Consider the following 17,088-nt stretch of genomic DNA (forward strand, 5'->3'; position numbering starts at 1 on the left):
TAATCAAAGATGGTTATGTTTCCTAACCATGAACAATGAGTTGTTATTTGATTAACGGGATCACATCATTAAGAGAATGATCTGATTGACATGACCCATTCCATTAGCTTAGCACCCGATCGTTTAGTATGTTGCTATTGCTTTCTTCATGACTTATACATGTTCCTATAACTATGAGATTATGCAACTCCCATTTACCGGAGGAACACTTTGGGTACTACCAAACGTCACAACGTAACTGGGTGATTATAAAGGAGTACTACAGGTGTCTCCAAAGGTACATGTTGGGTTGGCGTATTTCGAGATTAGGTTTTGTCACTCCGATTGTCGGAGAGGTATCTCTGGGCCCTCTCGGTAATGCACATCACTTAAGCCTTGCAAGCATTGCAACTAAATGAGTTAGTTGCGGGATGATGTATTACAGAACGAGTAAAGAGACTTGCCGGCAACGAGATTGAACTAGGTATTGGAATACCGACGATCGAATCTTGGGCAAGTAACATACCGATGACAAAGGGAACGACGTATGTTGTTATGCGGTCTGACCGATAAAGATCTTCGTAGAATATGTAGGAGCCAATATGGGCATCCAGGTCCCGCTATTGGTTATTGACCGGAGACGTGTCTCGGTCATGTCTACATTGTTCTCGAACCCGTAGGGTCCGCACGCTTAAGGTTACGATGACAGTTATATTATGAGTTTATGCATTTTGATGTACCGAAGGTTGTTCGGAGTCCCGGATGTGATCACGGACATGACGAGGAGTCTCGAAATGGTCGAGACATAAAGATTGATATATTGGAAGCCTATGTTTGGATATCGGAAGTGTTCCGGGTGAAATCGGGATTTTACCGGAGTACCGGGAGGTTACCGGAACCCCCCGGGAGCTATATGGGCCATGATGGGCCTTAGTGGAAAAGAGAAGAGGCAGCCCCTCATGGGCCGCGCACCCCTCCCCTCCCTTGGTACGAATAGGACAAGGAGAGGGGGCCGGCCCCTCTCTCTCTTTTTCCCCCTCCGCGAATCCTATTCTAACTAGGATTGGGGGGGAATCCTACTCCCAGAGGGAGTAGGACTCTCCTGGCGCGCCCTCCTTGGCCGGCCAGCCTCCCCCCTTTAGTCCTTTATATACGCAGGCAGGGGCACCCCAGATACACACAAGTTGATCCACGTGATCTTTTCCTTAGCCGTGTGCGGCGCCCCCAGCCACCATAGTCCTCGATAATATTGTAGCGGAGTTTAGGCGAAGCCCTGCTGCTGTAGTACATCAAGATCGTCACCACGCCGTCGTGCTGACGAAACTCTTCCCCGACACTTTGCTGGATCGGAGTCCGGGCATCGTCATCGAGCTGAACGTGTGCTAGAACTCGGAGGTGCCGTAGTTTCGGTGCTTGATCGGTCGGATCGTGAAGACGTACGACTACATCAACCAAATTACTATGTTACCCAACAGTATTCACTATGTGTTAATGCTTTGTTCCGGTTCTCTATTAAAAGGAGGCCTTAATATCCCTTAGTTCCTAGTATGGACCCCGCTGCCACGGGAGGGTAGGACAAAAGATGTCATGCAACTTCTTTTAATAAAGCACGTATGACTATTTACGGAATACATGAAGGAAATATGCCCTAGAGGCAATAATAAAGTTGCTATTTATATTTCCTTATATCATGATAAATATTTATTATTCTTGCTAGAATTGTGTTAACCTAAAACTTACTACATGTGTGAATACATAAACAAATAGAGTGTCACTAGTATGCCTCTACTTGACTAGCTCATTGAATCAAAGATGGTTAAGTTTCCTAGCCATAGACATGAGTTGTCATTTGATTAACGGGATCACATCATTAGAGAGTGATGTGATTAAATTGACCCATTCCGTTAGCTTAGCACGATGATCGTTTAGTTTGTTGCTATTGCTTTCTCCATAACTTATACATGTTCCTATGACTATGAGATCATGCAACTCTGATACGTCTCCGTCGTATCTACTTTTCCAAACACTTTTGCCCTTGTTTTGGACTCTAACTTGCATGATTTGAATGGAACTAACCCGGACTGACGCTGTTTTCAGCAGAATTACCATGGTGTTATTTATGTGTAGAAACAAACTTTCTCGGAATGACCTGAAACTTCATGGAGCAACTTTTTGGAAAATATAAAAAATACTTGCAAAAGATGAAGGCCAGGGGGCCCACCACCTCTCCACAAGGGTGGGTGGGGCGCCCCCTACCTCGTGGACCCCCGGGTGCCTCTCCGACTCCAACTCCAACTCTATATTTGTGTTTCGGGGAGAGAGAAAATCAGAGAGAAGAATTCATCGTGTTTTACGATACATAGCCGCCACCAAGCCCTAAAACCTCTCGCGAGGGTTGATCTGGAGTCCGTTCGGGGCTCCGGAGAGGGGAATCCGTCGCCATCGTCATCATCAACCATCCTCCATCACCAATTTCATGATGCTCACCGTCGTGCATGAGTAATTCCATCGTAGGCTTGCTGGACGGTGATGGGTTGGATGGGATCTATCATGTAATCGAGTTAGTTTTGTTACGGTTTGATCCCTAGTATCCATTATGTTCTGAGATTGATGTTGCTATGACTTTGCTATGCTTAATGCTTGTCACTAGGGCCCGAGTGCCATGATTTCAGATCTGAACCTATTATGTTTTCATCAATATATGAGAGTTCTTGATCCTATCTTGCAAGTCTATAGTCACCTACTATGTGTTATGATCCGGCAACCCCGAAGTGACAATAATGGGGACCACTCCCGGTGATGACCGTAGTTAGAGGAGTTCATGTATTCACTATGTGTTAATGCTTTGTTCCGGTACTCTATTAAAAGGAGGCCTTAATATCCCTTAGTTTCCGCAAGGACCCCGCTACCACGGGAGGGTAGGACAAAAGATGTCATGCAAGTTCCTTTCCATAAGCATGTATGACTATATTCAGAATACATGCCTACATTATATCAATGAACTGGAGCTAGTTCTGTGTCAGCCTAGGTTATGAATGTTACATGATGAACCGCATCCGGCATAATTCTCTATCACCAATCCATTGCCTACGACCTTTCCATATATTGTTCTTCGCTTATTTACTTTCCCGTTGCTATTGCTATCATCACTACAAAATACAAAAAACATTACTTTTACTACTGTCACCTTTTGCTACCGTTACCACTACTATCATATTACTTTGCTACTAAATACTTTGCTACAGATACTAAATTTCCAGGTGTGGTTGAATTGACAACTCAGCTGCTAATACTTGAGAGTATTCTTTGGCTCCCCTTGTGTCGAATCAATAAATTTTGGTTGAATACTTCACCCTCGAAAACTGTTGTGATCCCCTATACTTGTGGGTTATCAAGACTATTTTCTGGCGCCGTTGCCGGGGAGCATAGCTCTATTCTTTGAGTCACTTGGGATTTATATCTGCTTATCATTATAGAGAACTTGAAAGATCCAAGAACCAAGATTTATCCCTCAACTACGAGGAGAGGCAAGGAACTGCCATCTAGCTCTGCACTTGATTCACCTTCTGTTTTGAGTAAGCTTGCGACACCTAAAACTGCTTCTGCTATTAGTTCTGATATGTCGCATGTTATTGATGATGCTACTTCTGCTATACATGATACTTATGATGAAACTACTTCTATGCTTGATACTACTGTGCCACTTGGTGAATTTCTGGATGAACAACTTGCTAGGGCTAGAGAGATTGAAAATATTGAATCTGATAGTACTGATGAAAGTGGTGATGAAGAATCACTTGTTATTCCTGAGGGTTATGTTTTTGATCAAGAAGCCTCTTTAGCTATTTTAGCTTGCAAAGATAGATACGAACTTAAGAGGTTATTAGCTAAATAGAACAAGCAATCTCTAAATGCTAGGATGAAACCTGACCCTGCTTTTGCTACTTCACCTATCTGTGTTACCGATAAGGATTATGAATTCTCCGTTGATCCTGATATAATTGCTTTAGTTGAATTTGATCATTTTCATGGCTATGAATCTGCAACTGTTGTGGCACATCTTACTAAATTAAATGATATAGCTACCCTGTTTAGTAAAGATGAGAGAACTCGCTACTTTTATATCCTTAAAATATTTCCGTTCTCAATAAAGGGTGATGCTAAGATATTGTTTAATTCTCTTGATCCTGGTTGTGTGCGTAGTCCCCAGGATATGATTTATTACTTCTCTGCTAAATATTTCCCTGCTCATAAGAAACAAGCTGCTTTAAGGGATATATATAATTTTATGCAAATTGAAGAAGAGAGTCTCCCACAAGCTTGGGGGAGGATTCTCCAATTACTTAATGCTTTGCCTGATCATCCTCTTAAGAAAATGAAATACTTGATATCTTTTATAATGGACTAACTGATGCTTTCAGAGATTACCTGGATAGTTGTGCTGGTTCTGTTTTCAGGAAAAGAACACCGGATGAAGCTGAAATTATATTGAATAATATGTTGACAAATTTATCTATCTATCTATCTATCTATCTATCTATACCTATACCTATACCTACCTACCTATACTAATTACAGACTCTCTAAAAATTTCCACGTTAATCAGTAATTATGAGCCATTAATCTGGTGGGACCTATGAGTTATTACGGTGCAGATTAGATTGACCATATAATTCTCGCCTGAGAAAAAAAAAGACCCAAAGGCCTGAAACGCACGGTTCTTGAAAGTTGAGTACACCTCAGTTCGGCCCAAGATATTCTGATTACAAAGCCCAACGAATTGAGCATTCCTAACTAAGGTTGTACAATCCCCTTCTATCTACTCCACGTTTTTCACAAAAAAAATACTCCACGTAGCTATTCAAAAAAAATACTACACGCAGCCCTCAAAACAAATCTATCAACTCCACGTCTCTTCCTCTCCCCGTAAACAAATCTATCAACACCATACGAGTCTCCTATCTCTCCTCCTCCCCATGGAAAACAAATCAATATCTCTCAAATTGGAGCAAACAAGTTGGGGAATAGATATCTCATGGATTGATCTGGTGTGCTCACGCCAATGAGTCTCTCTCCTATCTCCTCCCCCACGGGAAAAAAAATCCATGTCTCTCTCAAATTGTAGCAATCAAGTTGGGGAATTGATCTGCTGCGCTCATGAAGTCTATTCCTCATCTAGATCAGGTTCGTCTTCTCACACTTATTTGTTTTGATTTTTTTGCTGTTTTAAAATTGAATCAGCAATATCTTTTCAATTGTATTAGTTGATGGATTGATCTGGTGCACTCACGCCAATGAGTCTCTCTCCTATCTCTCCTCCCCCATGGGTAAAATATTCATGTCTCTCTCATATTAACGCAACCAAGTTGGGGAATTGATCTACTGCGCTTGCGAAATCTATTCCTCATCTAGATCAGGTTTGTCTTCTCACACTTATTTGTTTTGATTGTTTTGCTGGTTTGAAATTGAATCGGACATATCTTTTCAAGTGTATTTGGACTCATGTTTTCTACCATGTCCTTTGACAGTCCTAGGATTCAATCTTTGATATTCTCACATACACTCTAAGGATACTTCATGAAGATCGGTATGGAGCACAACTAAGCCCAGGAGTCTAGCTTACTGCAACCTCCCCCACGGTGGCACACTTGAGGTCGCTGCTGCCGCCTCACTTTGTTCTCCCCATATTGTCGTTGCCTGCTCGAAGCTAGATCTATGAATATTGAGAGTCCTCAAAGGCCCCGACTGCTCCAAGCTAGATATCTATGAATATTGAGATTCCATGAAGGCTCGGGCTCCACAGCCTTCCACGACATCAACCTGGCAACTGTGAGTAAATTTCTCTTCCGTTTTGATCATTGAAGCATAATTGAAACTCAGGTTGAGAATTAGTCCATCCGTGGTCATGCACTGCTTCCAGAAAACCAAGTTTTGGAACAGATGGCCAACAGACCAAAGCGGCTATGGCCACGTGATTACCGATCGCCTCTCAGCTGAGCTAGGAGACCATGTCGTTCTACTCTGACAAATCATATTGCGTACACACACAAGCACGTGAGATGAAAGCTGCAAGTTGGTTTCAAAGATAAGAGGTATGATTCTCGATAATACTACCATCACTTGGCAGTTCTTGATGTTTCTTTAGCTGGACCCTGTTGGTAAAACAGTTTACATGCACGCTACCAATAGTTTACATGCACGCGTAGGTGTGTCCGATTTGCATTGCTATCTGTTTGATGGCCAGGTGAAGGGGAACTAAAACTAATGCATGCTCTTTTCGTATATTATTCTGAAATTATTGAAACCTATTAGATTTATTTTTATTCTGGGATCAAAAGGAGTAAGAGATTTATTTTTATTCTGGAACTAAAAATAATGCATGCTCCTTTCTTATATTCATTATTTTTGACTTTATTTGGAACATTCCATTCCTGGATGCATAAAAAAAGAAGTACGTAAAGAATAGTGTACAAAATATTAATATCCTACACATCTCCATGCAGATGGCCGTTCTATCTTACTACCCACCCGAGAAATATACAAAGTATCCCTCCATAGGGTCGCTTCTATAGAATGTCGGCCACTCTGGATGCCCTAAATACACAGGATGTCACCTATAGTATTCATGCTCTCTCTAATAGTTGATTTTATTATACTCACTCAATACCAAAATATACTGCATATTATTCTTCCTCACCTAATTAAAGAAGGCTTTGTGTCTAAAGCAAAAGCTTATCTATCTTTCAGTTCCATACAATTCATGCAACAAATGGAATCCTACCTAGCCACCTCTCTGATTCCACCCTACGTGACCTTGCCATGATCCATCTACACATACAGCTTCTTCCAATCTTCCTTTCTTGCTTTCCGCCATCACGGCAGCCGTGAATCAGCAGGGCAACTATCTTGGTCTGCTCACAGCCTTGGCCTGTGGTTGCCTCTCCTCTCTTCTCCTAGCAACTAGCCCACTACTGTTGGTACAGATCCCATGTCCAGCACCATCTCTATCATGATTCGGTCTCCCTTGCCTATATTCTTGGACCCTTCTTGCTGTTTCATAGGTCCACGGTCACGCAAAACAGGTTGTACACCATCTTCTTTGAATCCAATTCGTACATCATCTACTTCCACCCCAATTTATGGAGATTAGATGTATGCTGCAACATGATACTGTAAAATCTACGCTTCTTTCTATTAGCTAATTAGTTTTCTTTCTACAGTTTGCATGTGCTAGGTGACGTCTGTGATAGTTTTAGGAGTGCAAAACTGCTACAATTAGGCTTTGTTAAATCTCTCCACTGAATACTCTTACGTTATCCATCCCTCATCGTGTACATGCGATAATTAATTATCTCACAGGCAAGCTGAAATGAGCCGACGAGTTGCATGTCCATACATGCAGCTAATGTTCTGATTTATCGTTTAATGGGTTTATTCCAAATGTGTGTGCAGTAATGCGATTCAATTTTTATCGCAGATTTACAGTTTAATGCGTTTTTCTCAGGAACACAGTGTTCAGGTAGTTTTTGAGGCTTCGAGCCACTATTGGCAGATACTATTTAATCTTTGCTTGGGTTCCCCGTTAATAGGAACTTCAATTTTGGGATTTTGTTGATTATGTAATACACCAAATAAATATTAGATAGGGATAATTCAGTCCTTTGTATATATCTCACTGGATCTTCCAACTTTTGTGTCAATTTACTGGTCATCTGATATTCTAAGAGAAGCCAATCAAAAGCTATCTTGTCAAGATTAAAGGAAAATAAACATTGTTAGATTCCCCTAATCAATCACGAGACATGGAGTATCACTGTGTGACTGTAGCTTCACCTCGGCGTTCAATTGAGACCTCGAAGGCTCGACTAATCCATGTGATTTAATGTCGACGGGTTGCTCATTGCTTGAGCATGAACTCCAATTGAGAAGCTGTTGTGCCAGTGTTGTGCCATGAACGCCCAACATCACCCGTCCCATATTATGATGCAGTTTGTTATCATTTACGCCCTGGAGGAGACACGCTGGTATTCCAGTACGTATGTTTTCATTGTTTGGATCGAGTTTGTTAGATTATCCAATCAACATAGCTAGGCTGTACATGAGGTTTGTGGTAGGGAGTAGGTACACAAGATTATCTCTACATAGTTCCTAATACCTTCCCTTAATATATTTTATGTCAGCGACGCTAGCTCGAAGTAGATGGCAATTTCTGCATAGAATTTGAATTCCTAGGTCTCTTCTTTGAATTGCATGCTCACTCAATCTTCCAATTGGATATGTGCATCTTCCAAGAAAAAATGGCACGATCTGCTCGGTGATAATTTTATATATGCATTAATAGATAAAGAAGGTGGCGCCTTGCAGTATTTATCTGAATCAGCTAGGAGATTGAAAAATGATGATCAAGTTAACCTTTGGGTTGTTTTTGCTCATATATCTACTTGGTTAGTTTTAACGTTGATCCTTGGTTAAATTGATGTACTAAATAATTAAGAATATATGCAATCTGATTTTGTACAATTTATTTCTTCGGTCGTACGCAACATGGGCTTGCTTAGTAAGACCAAGAAACATCCAATAAATTATCCATACTAATTAACTCGATGATACTAAACTGTATGATGTTGTGGTTGATATCTATGTTATACATACATGTGCAGACTTTAGTAGACATGCATCGTGACTAGATAAAGTCATGTCTGTTTTCTTTACTTTAAGTAGAAAATATGGCCTAACATACATATATTTCCATTTTCATATAATTGGATATATTAAAAGGAATAATCATTATGTAAGCTCTAATATTTTATGCACAGTAAACTGAAGCACCTCTTCTATTTTTAGTTTAAAGTAGACAGGTCGTTTTGGAGAATTTCATAGTTCCTTCACGACTTCTCTCTGTTTTTATGAGCAAAAACTAAGGTTTTATTTACTTTCATATGTTCTTTCAATTTTATGCTCACTCAGTGATCCAATTGGATGTGAATATCTTGCAGGCGAAAAAATATGATGTGTTATGATTTAATTATTTTTGATAGTGTTGTTTGCAGATGTCGTGTGTCTATACATTTGAACAGCCTTGGTAAGCATTTATTCGAAGCAACAAGTGGGTTCAAGAAATTATGCTCATGTTAAAACCTCAGTAGTGTTTCCTCAATTTTTTTAATTGGTTATTTTTAATGTTGTTTCTTTGTTCATTTATTTATTAAATAATTAATAACAATGTGAGTTGATTTTTGTACGGTTTATTTATTCTATTGTATAGAGGTTGGACTATCTTAGAGTAATAGCTCCTATGTAATTGAAATGAGATCCAGTAATACAGCAAACTTCCAAGACAATTTATATGTACTTATTGATTCCATGATATTAAATTGTAAATTTTTGTCTGCATTAGGTGCAACAATTCAATCATGTTAGCTCTTACTTCTTTTCTATTTCTGATTAGATCAATTAATTAGAAGTAGACGAAAACGTAAGATATTTATCTATAATTCGATATACATAGTGATGTTGAAATTAATATTTTGTCAAGTGTAAGGTGTTTCCTTGCAATTCTATTAGATAACAATGGATTGTTTTGGGCTATCTATGTATGATTTTATGGATCATGAAGTATATTCCATAATTATCACCATGAGCTCTTTGCCAAAAAAACTTTATAAAAGTATTGTTACTAGGATTTTAAAATCTGAGAGACAAAGAAATCATTCAATGGAATCTCAAAATAACTAGCCCGTGCGGATGCATGGGTTGACGACTAGTGAAAATAATTGGACACCTCCGGAGCCAATTCCTGAGCCTATTCCTAAACCAACTCCGAAGAAGAGGGGTATTCTATTTCTCAGTCCTGAAGATATGCAAGAGGCAAAGAAATCTATGAAAGAAAAAGGTATTAAAGCTGAAGATGTTAAGAATTTACCTCTTATTGAAGAAATACACGGTCTTAATTTACCGCCTGTTGAAGAAACATATGATCTTGATCCATCACCTATTGAAGAAACTCGTGGTCTTGATAACCCGACACAGGTAGTAAAGGTAAATTCTCTCTATAGATATGATAAAGCTAAAATCCCATTTACTAAGTTTGCTAGCCCATGCTTAGATGAGTTTGATAAATTTATGGCTAAGCAAGAAGACTTTAATGCTTATTTTGGTAGACAATTGAAATACAATTCAAATATGCTTGAACACTTGGGTGATTATATAGCCAATGTCAAAGGTGAACTTAAACTTATTAGTAAACATGCTTCCATGGTTACCACTCAAGTAGAACAAGTACTTAAAGCTCAAAATGATTTGCTCGATGAATTGAAGAGTAAAGATAATGATCATGAAGTTAGAGTTATGACTAGAGGTGGTAAAATGACTCAGGAACCTTTGTATCCTGAAGGCCATCCTAAGAGAATTGAGCAAGATTCTCAGAGAAATAATATAGATGCACCTAGTCCTTCTAAAAGGAAGAAAAAGAAAAATGATAGGACTTTGCACGCTTCTAGTGAACCTGTTACTGAACCATCTGAGAATCCAAATGATATTTCTATTTCTGATGCTGAAACTCAATCTGGTAATGAACCTGATACTAGTGTTAATGATAATGTTCATGATGATGCTCAACCTAGTAATGATAATGATGTAGAAATTGAACCTGCTGTTGATCTTGATAACCCACAAACAAAGAATCAACATTATGATAAGAAAGACTTTCTTGCTAGGAAACATGGTAAAGAAAGAGAGCCTTGGGTTCAGAAACCCATGACTTTTCCTCCCAAACCATCCAAGAAAAAGGATGATGAGGATTTTGAGCGCTTTGCTGAAATGATTAGACCTATCTTTTTGCGTATGCGATTAGCTCATATGCTCAAAATGAATCATTATGCTAAGTATATGATAGATATTGTTACAAATAAGAGAAAGATATCGGAAGCTGAAATTTCCACCATGCTTGCTAGTTATACTTTTAAGGGTGGAATATCTAAGAAACTTGGAGATACCGGTGTACCCACTATACCCTGCTCTATTAAAAGAAACTATGTTAAAACTGCTTTATGTGATCTTGCAGTCGGTGTTAGTGTTATGCCTCTCTCTTTATATTGTAGACTTGATTTGAATAAGTTGACACCTACTGAAATATCTTTGCAAATGGCTGATAAATCAACTGCTATGCATGTCGGTTTTTGTGAGGATGCGCCTGTTGTAGTTGAAAATGTTACTATTTTAACAGACTTTGTTATTCTTGATATTCCCGAGGACGATAGTATGTCTATTATTCTTGGAAGACCCTTTTTGAATACTGCAGGGGCTCTTATTGATTGCACTAAAGGCAACATCACTTTTCATGTTAATGGTAATGAGCATACGGTACACATTCTGAGGAAACAACCTCAAGTCCACAGTATCAATTCTATTGGAAAAATTCCATCGATTATATTTGGAGGTTTTGAATTTCCTCTTCCTACTGTCAAGAAGAAATATGATATTCTTATTATTGGGGATGTGCATATCCCCGTTGAGGTAACATAGTGTTATTCGAAATTTCTCCGGTTCCATGTTATTCGGAATGAGTTCGTTAACAAGACTTGATCAACCTTGTTAGGGGATTCCTTTTGATGATCATGAGATGGATGAAACTAGAAGGCACAACTCTTTGTACCCTCCTTTTACTTTCTGTTATCTATATTAAATAAAATAAAAATAAATATTTTTCTCTCTGTTATCTGATTATCCGTGCAATATAAAAATACCCCGAAAATAAAACTTCTCCAAATACCCTGAAATTTAAATATGATTTTTTCTAGAATATTTGAGAATATTTGGCACTGAGAACACAGCAGGGGGTCAACCAACTGCCCACGAGGGTGGAGTGCGTGCCCTACCCCCTGGGTGTGCCCCTGCCTCGTGGGCCCACGGTGGCCCTCCTCCACTTATCCTTTCACCCACACACTCCTTCTTCCTCCCACAAACACGAATAACCAGCTCAAACCCTATTCCAAGCTCATTTTGCTCCTATTTTCGATCTCCTTGCTCAGAGCACCTCTCACAAAACTACTTGGGGAGATTGTTCCTTGGTATGTGACTCCTCCATTGGTCCAATTAGTTTTTGTTCTAGTGTTTTATTCATTGAAATTTTTTGCTGCTTAGGTGACCCTGTTCTTGAGCTTGCATGTCAAATTTATATGGTCAAAAGTAGTTTTGATGCATGATATAGGCCCTAGGCACTTTTAGGAGTAGTTGCTATCAATATTATTGAGTTTGGTTTACTTTTATTTTCAAGTTACTAAAAATTTCAGAATTTTTCAGAAAATGATGAAGATATTTTTGAGGGGCTCATCGAGCCAAAACTCGAAGGAAAAGGCACCAAAGCCTAAGTATAATTTGCCTCGCACTGCGGAGGTTCGGGCGTGTGAATGGCCTTCCGATGATTTCTTGAGAGCAGCCGGGATTTATGAAGATTTTCATGAATTGGCTAAGAATGCAGGCCTCACCGCTTTCCTCCATGACCAATGCAATCAGTATCTCTTACTCACAAATACCTTTGTGCAAATCTTTCATTTCCATTCTAGGAGCTCACCACCTACGGTGGAGTTTCATTTATATGATGAGCATAAGGAGATGTCACTTTATGATTTTTGTCGGGTTTGTTTAGTCCCTTTCGAGGGCAAGACAGAGGAACCACATCGCGATGATGTGGACGGGTTTATTGATACTATCACTGTAGGGGAAAGAAGGAAGGTTTCCGATGCACGAATCACTAGCATACATTTTCCTGTTTTACGCTATTTTGCATTATTTGCTAGTCGTTGTTTAATTGGTCGCGGAAACTGTGGAAACGTTAGTATCCCTGATATTATTATTTTGCTCCATGATTTATACAGTGATAACTCTGTTAGTATGGGCGACATTATTTCTAAACGGTTAAGTCTGAATTGTACCAAGGGCCCCATCTTTGGAGTCATCTATGCTTCACGCCTAATTGCACATTTTAACATACCTATTAGGCATTATGAGAAGGAAGAAAAAGTGCTGCCTCATGTTTATTTAGATTATAAAAGTATGGTGGCACATGATTTTATTGTTAAGAATAGGGAAGGATATCTTAAATATAAATTGTTCGTTGATAAATATCATCCTGAGACTATTACCCTGCCTGCTCCTTCTTTGTTTGATTTATCTGCAGGCTAGTACCTTGTTCTGTTGAAGGCTATTCACGCCTACCGGAAACCTGCACCAGCCATGGAGGCAGAGCCGGAACCACAAGTTGATCCTTCACGACAGTCTAATTACCAGTGGGATCCGGAGATGATTGTCAACCAGTGGCAATCGGAGTCTTCTTCTTCTTCTCAGTACGACCCCAACTTTTATTATGGATACCCGCCAGGCCAGCCGTGGCCATAGACCAACTTAGGCCAAAAGCCTAAGCTTGGGGAGTACGTATTTCCCACCGACATTACATTTATGTTCACACACTCATTGCTAGACGTCAGTGCTCATACTTTTTCATTGTATCATCCATGCTAGTTTATTTTCCTTTTTATGCTTTCTTCTTGTGTGTTTGATAAATCTAAGAAAAACCAAAAAAATTAGTTGTAGCTTTTAGCTAGTTTTAATTTCCATGCTTGTAGTAGTAATTAAAAAGAAAACCCAAAAATATTTCATGTTCTTCTTTTTGCTTGTTGGGAGCTTTCCCGTGTAAATAGTTTTATTTCTTTTCTTTTCTTTGGGGGTCAATAGGAGAAGACCATAATTAAATTGTTGAAGTGGCTCTTATATGCATAAATGTTGATCTGGCAAAAGAGCCCACATTGCCTTGTCTTCTCCTATTTATTGAATGCTTGCAGATTCCAGCTTAGTCCAATGCACGCGCACTATTATTATTATTCACACCGTTCGGTCATGCAAGTGAAAGACAATTATGACAATATATGATGGACTGGCTGAGATGAGAAAAGCTGGTATGAAATCGACCTCTTTTGTTTTTGTAAATATGATTAGTTCATCGTTCATGATTCGGCCTATTATGAATAAACATGTTTGCAATGACAACTAGAGATCATAGTTCTTGTGCCATGCTTGATTAGCTATGAGTTATAATGGTTTACCTTGCGTGCCAACATGCTATTGAGATGGTTATGATGTGGTATGATAGGGTTGTATCCTCCTCTGAATGATTTAAGTGACTTGACTTGGCGCATGTTCACGCATGTAGTTGAAACAAAATCAACATAGCCTTCACGATATTTATGTTCATGGTGGATTATATCCTACTCATGCTTGCATTCGGTGTTGATTAATTTTAATGCATGTTCATGACTATTGTGGCCCTCTAGCTGGTCGCTTCCCAGTCTTTTGCTAGCATTCACCTGTACTAAGCGGGAATACTGCTTGTGCATCCAATCCCTTAAAACCCCAAAGTTATTCCACATGAGTCCACTATACCTACCTATATACGGTATCTACCTGCCGTTCCAAGTAAATTTGTATGTGCCAAACTCTAAACCTTCAAATAAATATCCTGTTTTGTATGCTTGAATCGCTCATGTATCAACTAGGGCTGTCTGTATCTTCCATGTTAGGCGGGTTATTCTCAAGAGGAGTGGACTCCGCTCCTCACTCACGAGATAAATGGCTGGTCACCGGGATGCCCAGTCCCATGCTTTATGCAAACTAAATCAACATAATTGCAAACAAAACTCCCCTTGGGACTCTTGTTAGTTGGAGGCACTCGTTGTTTCGAGCAAGCCATGGATTGATGCTTGTTGGTGGAAGGGGGAGTATAAACTTTACGATTCCGTTTGGGAACCGCCTATAATGTGTGTAGCATGGAAGATATCGCCATCTCTTGGTTGTTATGTTGACAATGAAAGTATACCGCTCTAAATATTATTCACCTCTGTTTCAAAACCGAGCTCTGGCACCTCTACAAATCCCTGCTTCCCTCTACGAAGGTCCTATCTATTTACTTTTATGCTGAGTCATCATCCTCTTATTAAAAAGCACCAGTTGAAGAGCACCGCTGTCATTTGCATTCATTACTGTTAGTTTACATTGAGTATGACTTGACTGGATCTCTTTTACCATGAGTTACAATGTCTAGTCAGTCCTTGGTCTTTAAAGGTGCTCTGCATTTATGTTTTGCGGTCTCAGAAAGGGCTAGCGAGATACCATCTTGTTATATCATATTATGATTGTTTTGAGAAAGTGTTGTCATCCGAGATTTATTATTATTGCTCGCTAGTTGATTATGCTATTGATATGAGTAAACTTGAGACCTAAGCGTTATTGCGAATGTGGTTAGTTATAATCTTTGCTGAAAACTTGAATGCTGGCTTTACATATTTACAACAACAAGAGCAAACATAGTTTGTAAAAGTTTTTCTTTCTCACTTTCAGTTTGTCAACTGAATTGCTTGAGGACAAGCAAAGGTTTAGGCTTGGGGGAGTTGATGCGTCTTCATCGTATCTACTTTTCCAAACACTTTTGCCCTTGTTTTGGACTCTAACTTGCATGATTTGAATGGAATTAACCCGGACTGACGCTGTTTTCAGCAGAATTACCATGGTGTTATTTATGTGCAGAAACAAACGTTCTCGGAATGACCTGAAACTTCACGGAGCAACTTTTTGGAAAATATAAAAAATACCTGCAAAAGATGAAGGCCATGGGGCCCACCACCTCTCCACGAGGGTGGGGGGCGCGCCCCCCTACCTCGTGGGCCCCCTGGTGCCTCTCCGACTGCAACTCCAACTCTATATATTGTGTTTCGGGGAGAAAAAAATCAGAGAGAAGAATTCATCACGTTTTACGATACGGAGCCGCCGCCAAGCCCTAAAACCTCTTGGGAGGGCTGATCTGGAGTCCGTTCAGGGCTCCAGAGAGGGTAATCCGTCGCCATCGGCATCATCAACCATCCTCCATCACCAATTTCATGATGCTCACCGCCGTGCGTGAGTAATTCCATCGTAGGTTTGCTGGACGGTGATGGGTTGGATGGGATCTATCATGTAATCGAGTTAGTTTTGTTAGGTTTTGATCCCTAGTATCCATTATGTTCTGAGATTGATGTTGCTATGACTTTGCTATGCTTAATGCTTGTCACAAGGGCCCGAGTGCCATGATTTCAGATCTGAACCTATTATGTTTTCATCAATATATGAGAGTTCTAGATCCTATCTTGCAAGTCTATAGTCACTTATTATGTGTTATGATCCGTTAACCCCGAAGTGACAATAATCGGGATACTTACCGGTGATGACCGTAGTTTGAGGAGTTCATGTATTCACTGTGTGTTAATGCTTTGTTCCGGTAATCTATTAAAAGGAGGCCTTAATATCCCTTAGTTTCCGTAAGGACCCCGCTGCCACGGGAGGGTAGGACAAAAGATGTCATGCAAGTTCTTTTCCATAAGCACATATGACTATATTCGGAATACATGCCTACATTATATCAATGAACTGGAGCTAGTTCTGTGTCACCCTAGGTTACGACTGTTACACAATGAACTGCATTCGGCATAATTCTCTATCGCCGATCCATTGCCTACGAGCTTTCCATATATTGTTCTTCGCTTACTTACTTTCCCGTTGCTATTGCTATCATCACTACAAAATACCAAAAACATTACTTTTACTACTGTTACCTTTTGCTACTGTTACCACTACTATTCCAGGTGTGGTTGAATTGACAACTCAGCTGCTAATACTTGAGAGTACTCTTTGGCTCCCCTTGTGTCGAATCAATAAATTTGGGTTGAATACTTCACCCTCGAAAACTGCTGCGATCCCCTATACTTGTGGGTTATCAAACTCCCAAATACCGAAGGAACACTTTGTGTGCTACCAAATGTCACAGCGTAACTGGGTGATTATAAAGGTGCTCTACAGGTGTCTCCGATGGTGTTTGTTGAGTTGGCATAGATCGAGATTAGGATTTGTCACTCCGATTGTCAGACAGGTATCTTCGGGCCCTCTCAGTAATACACATCAATATAAGCCTTGCAAGCAATGTGAGTAATGAGTTAGTTGCGGGATGATGCATTACGGAACAAGTAATGAGACTACCGGTCTACCCACATATCAAATTATCAAAGTAACGAACGCGAATCATATGAG

At 39.7% G+C, this 17,088-nt stretch overlaps 1 protein-coding gene across 1 annotated transcript; it reads left to right on the forward strand.

Annotated features, from left to right (window-relative positions):
* Positions 1-4,917: 4,917 nt before the first annotated feature.
* On the forward strand, positions 4,918-15,148 carry LOC147962281 (uncharacterized). The gene is made up of 4 exons (XM_087537143.1): positions 4,918-5,163; positions 5,244-5,396; positions 5,508-5,808; positions 5,900-15,148. Exon 4 carries the CDS (start codon positions 9,724-9,726, stop codon positions 11,500-11,502), a length of 1,779 nt encoding a protein of 592 aa, XP_087393269.1. The 5' UTR covers positions 4,918-5,163; positions 5,244-5,396; positions 5,508-5,808; positions 5,900-9,723; the 3' UTR covers positions 11,503-15,148.
* The last annotated feature ends 1,940 nt before the right edge of the window (positions 15,149-17,088 follow it).

The sequence above is a fragment of the Triticum urartu genome, chromosome 7A, assembly GCF_056163025.1.
Source record: "Triticum urartu cultivar PI428250 chromosome 7A, HENAU_Tu73, whole genome shotgun sequence".
Classification (NCBI taxonomy): Eukaryota; Viridiplantae; Streptophyta; class Magnoliopsida; order Poales; family Poaceae; genus Triticum; species Triticum urartu.

Bases quoted from the DNA above. Each gene is read 5' to 3' on its own strand.
- LOC147962281 (XM_087537143.1), top strand. From the start codon at position 9,724: ATGCATGGGTTGACGACTAGTGAAAATAATTGGACACCTCCGGAGCCA.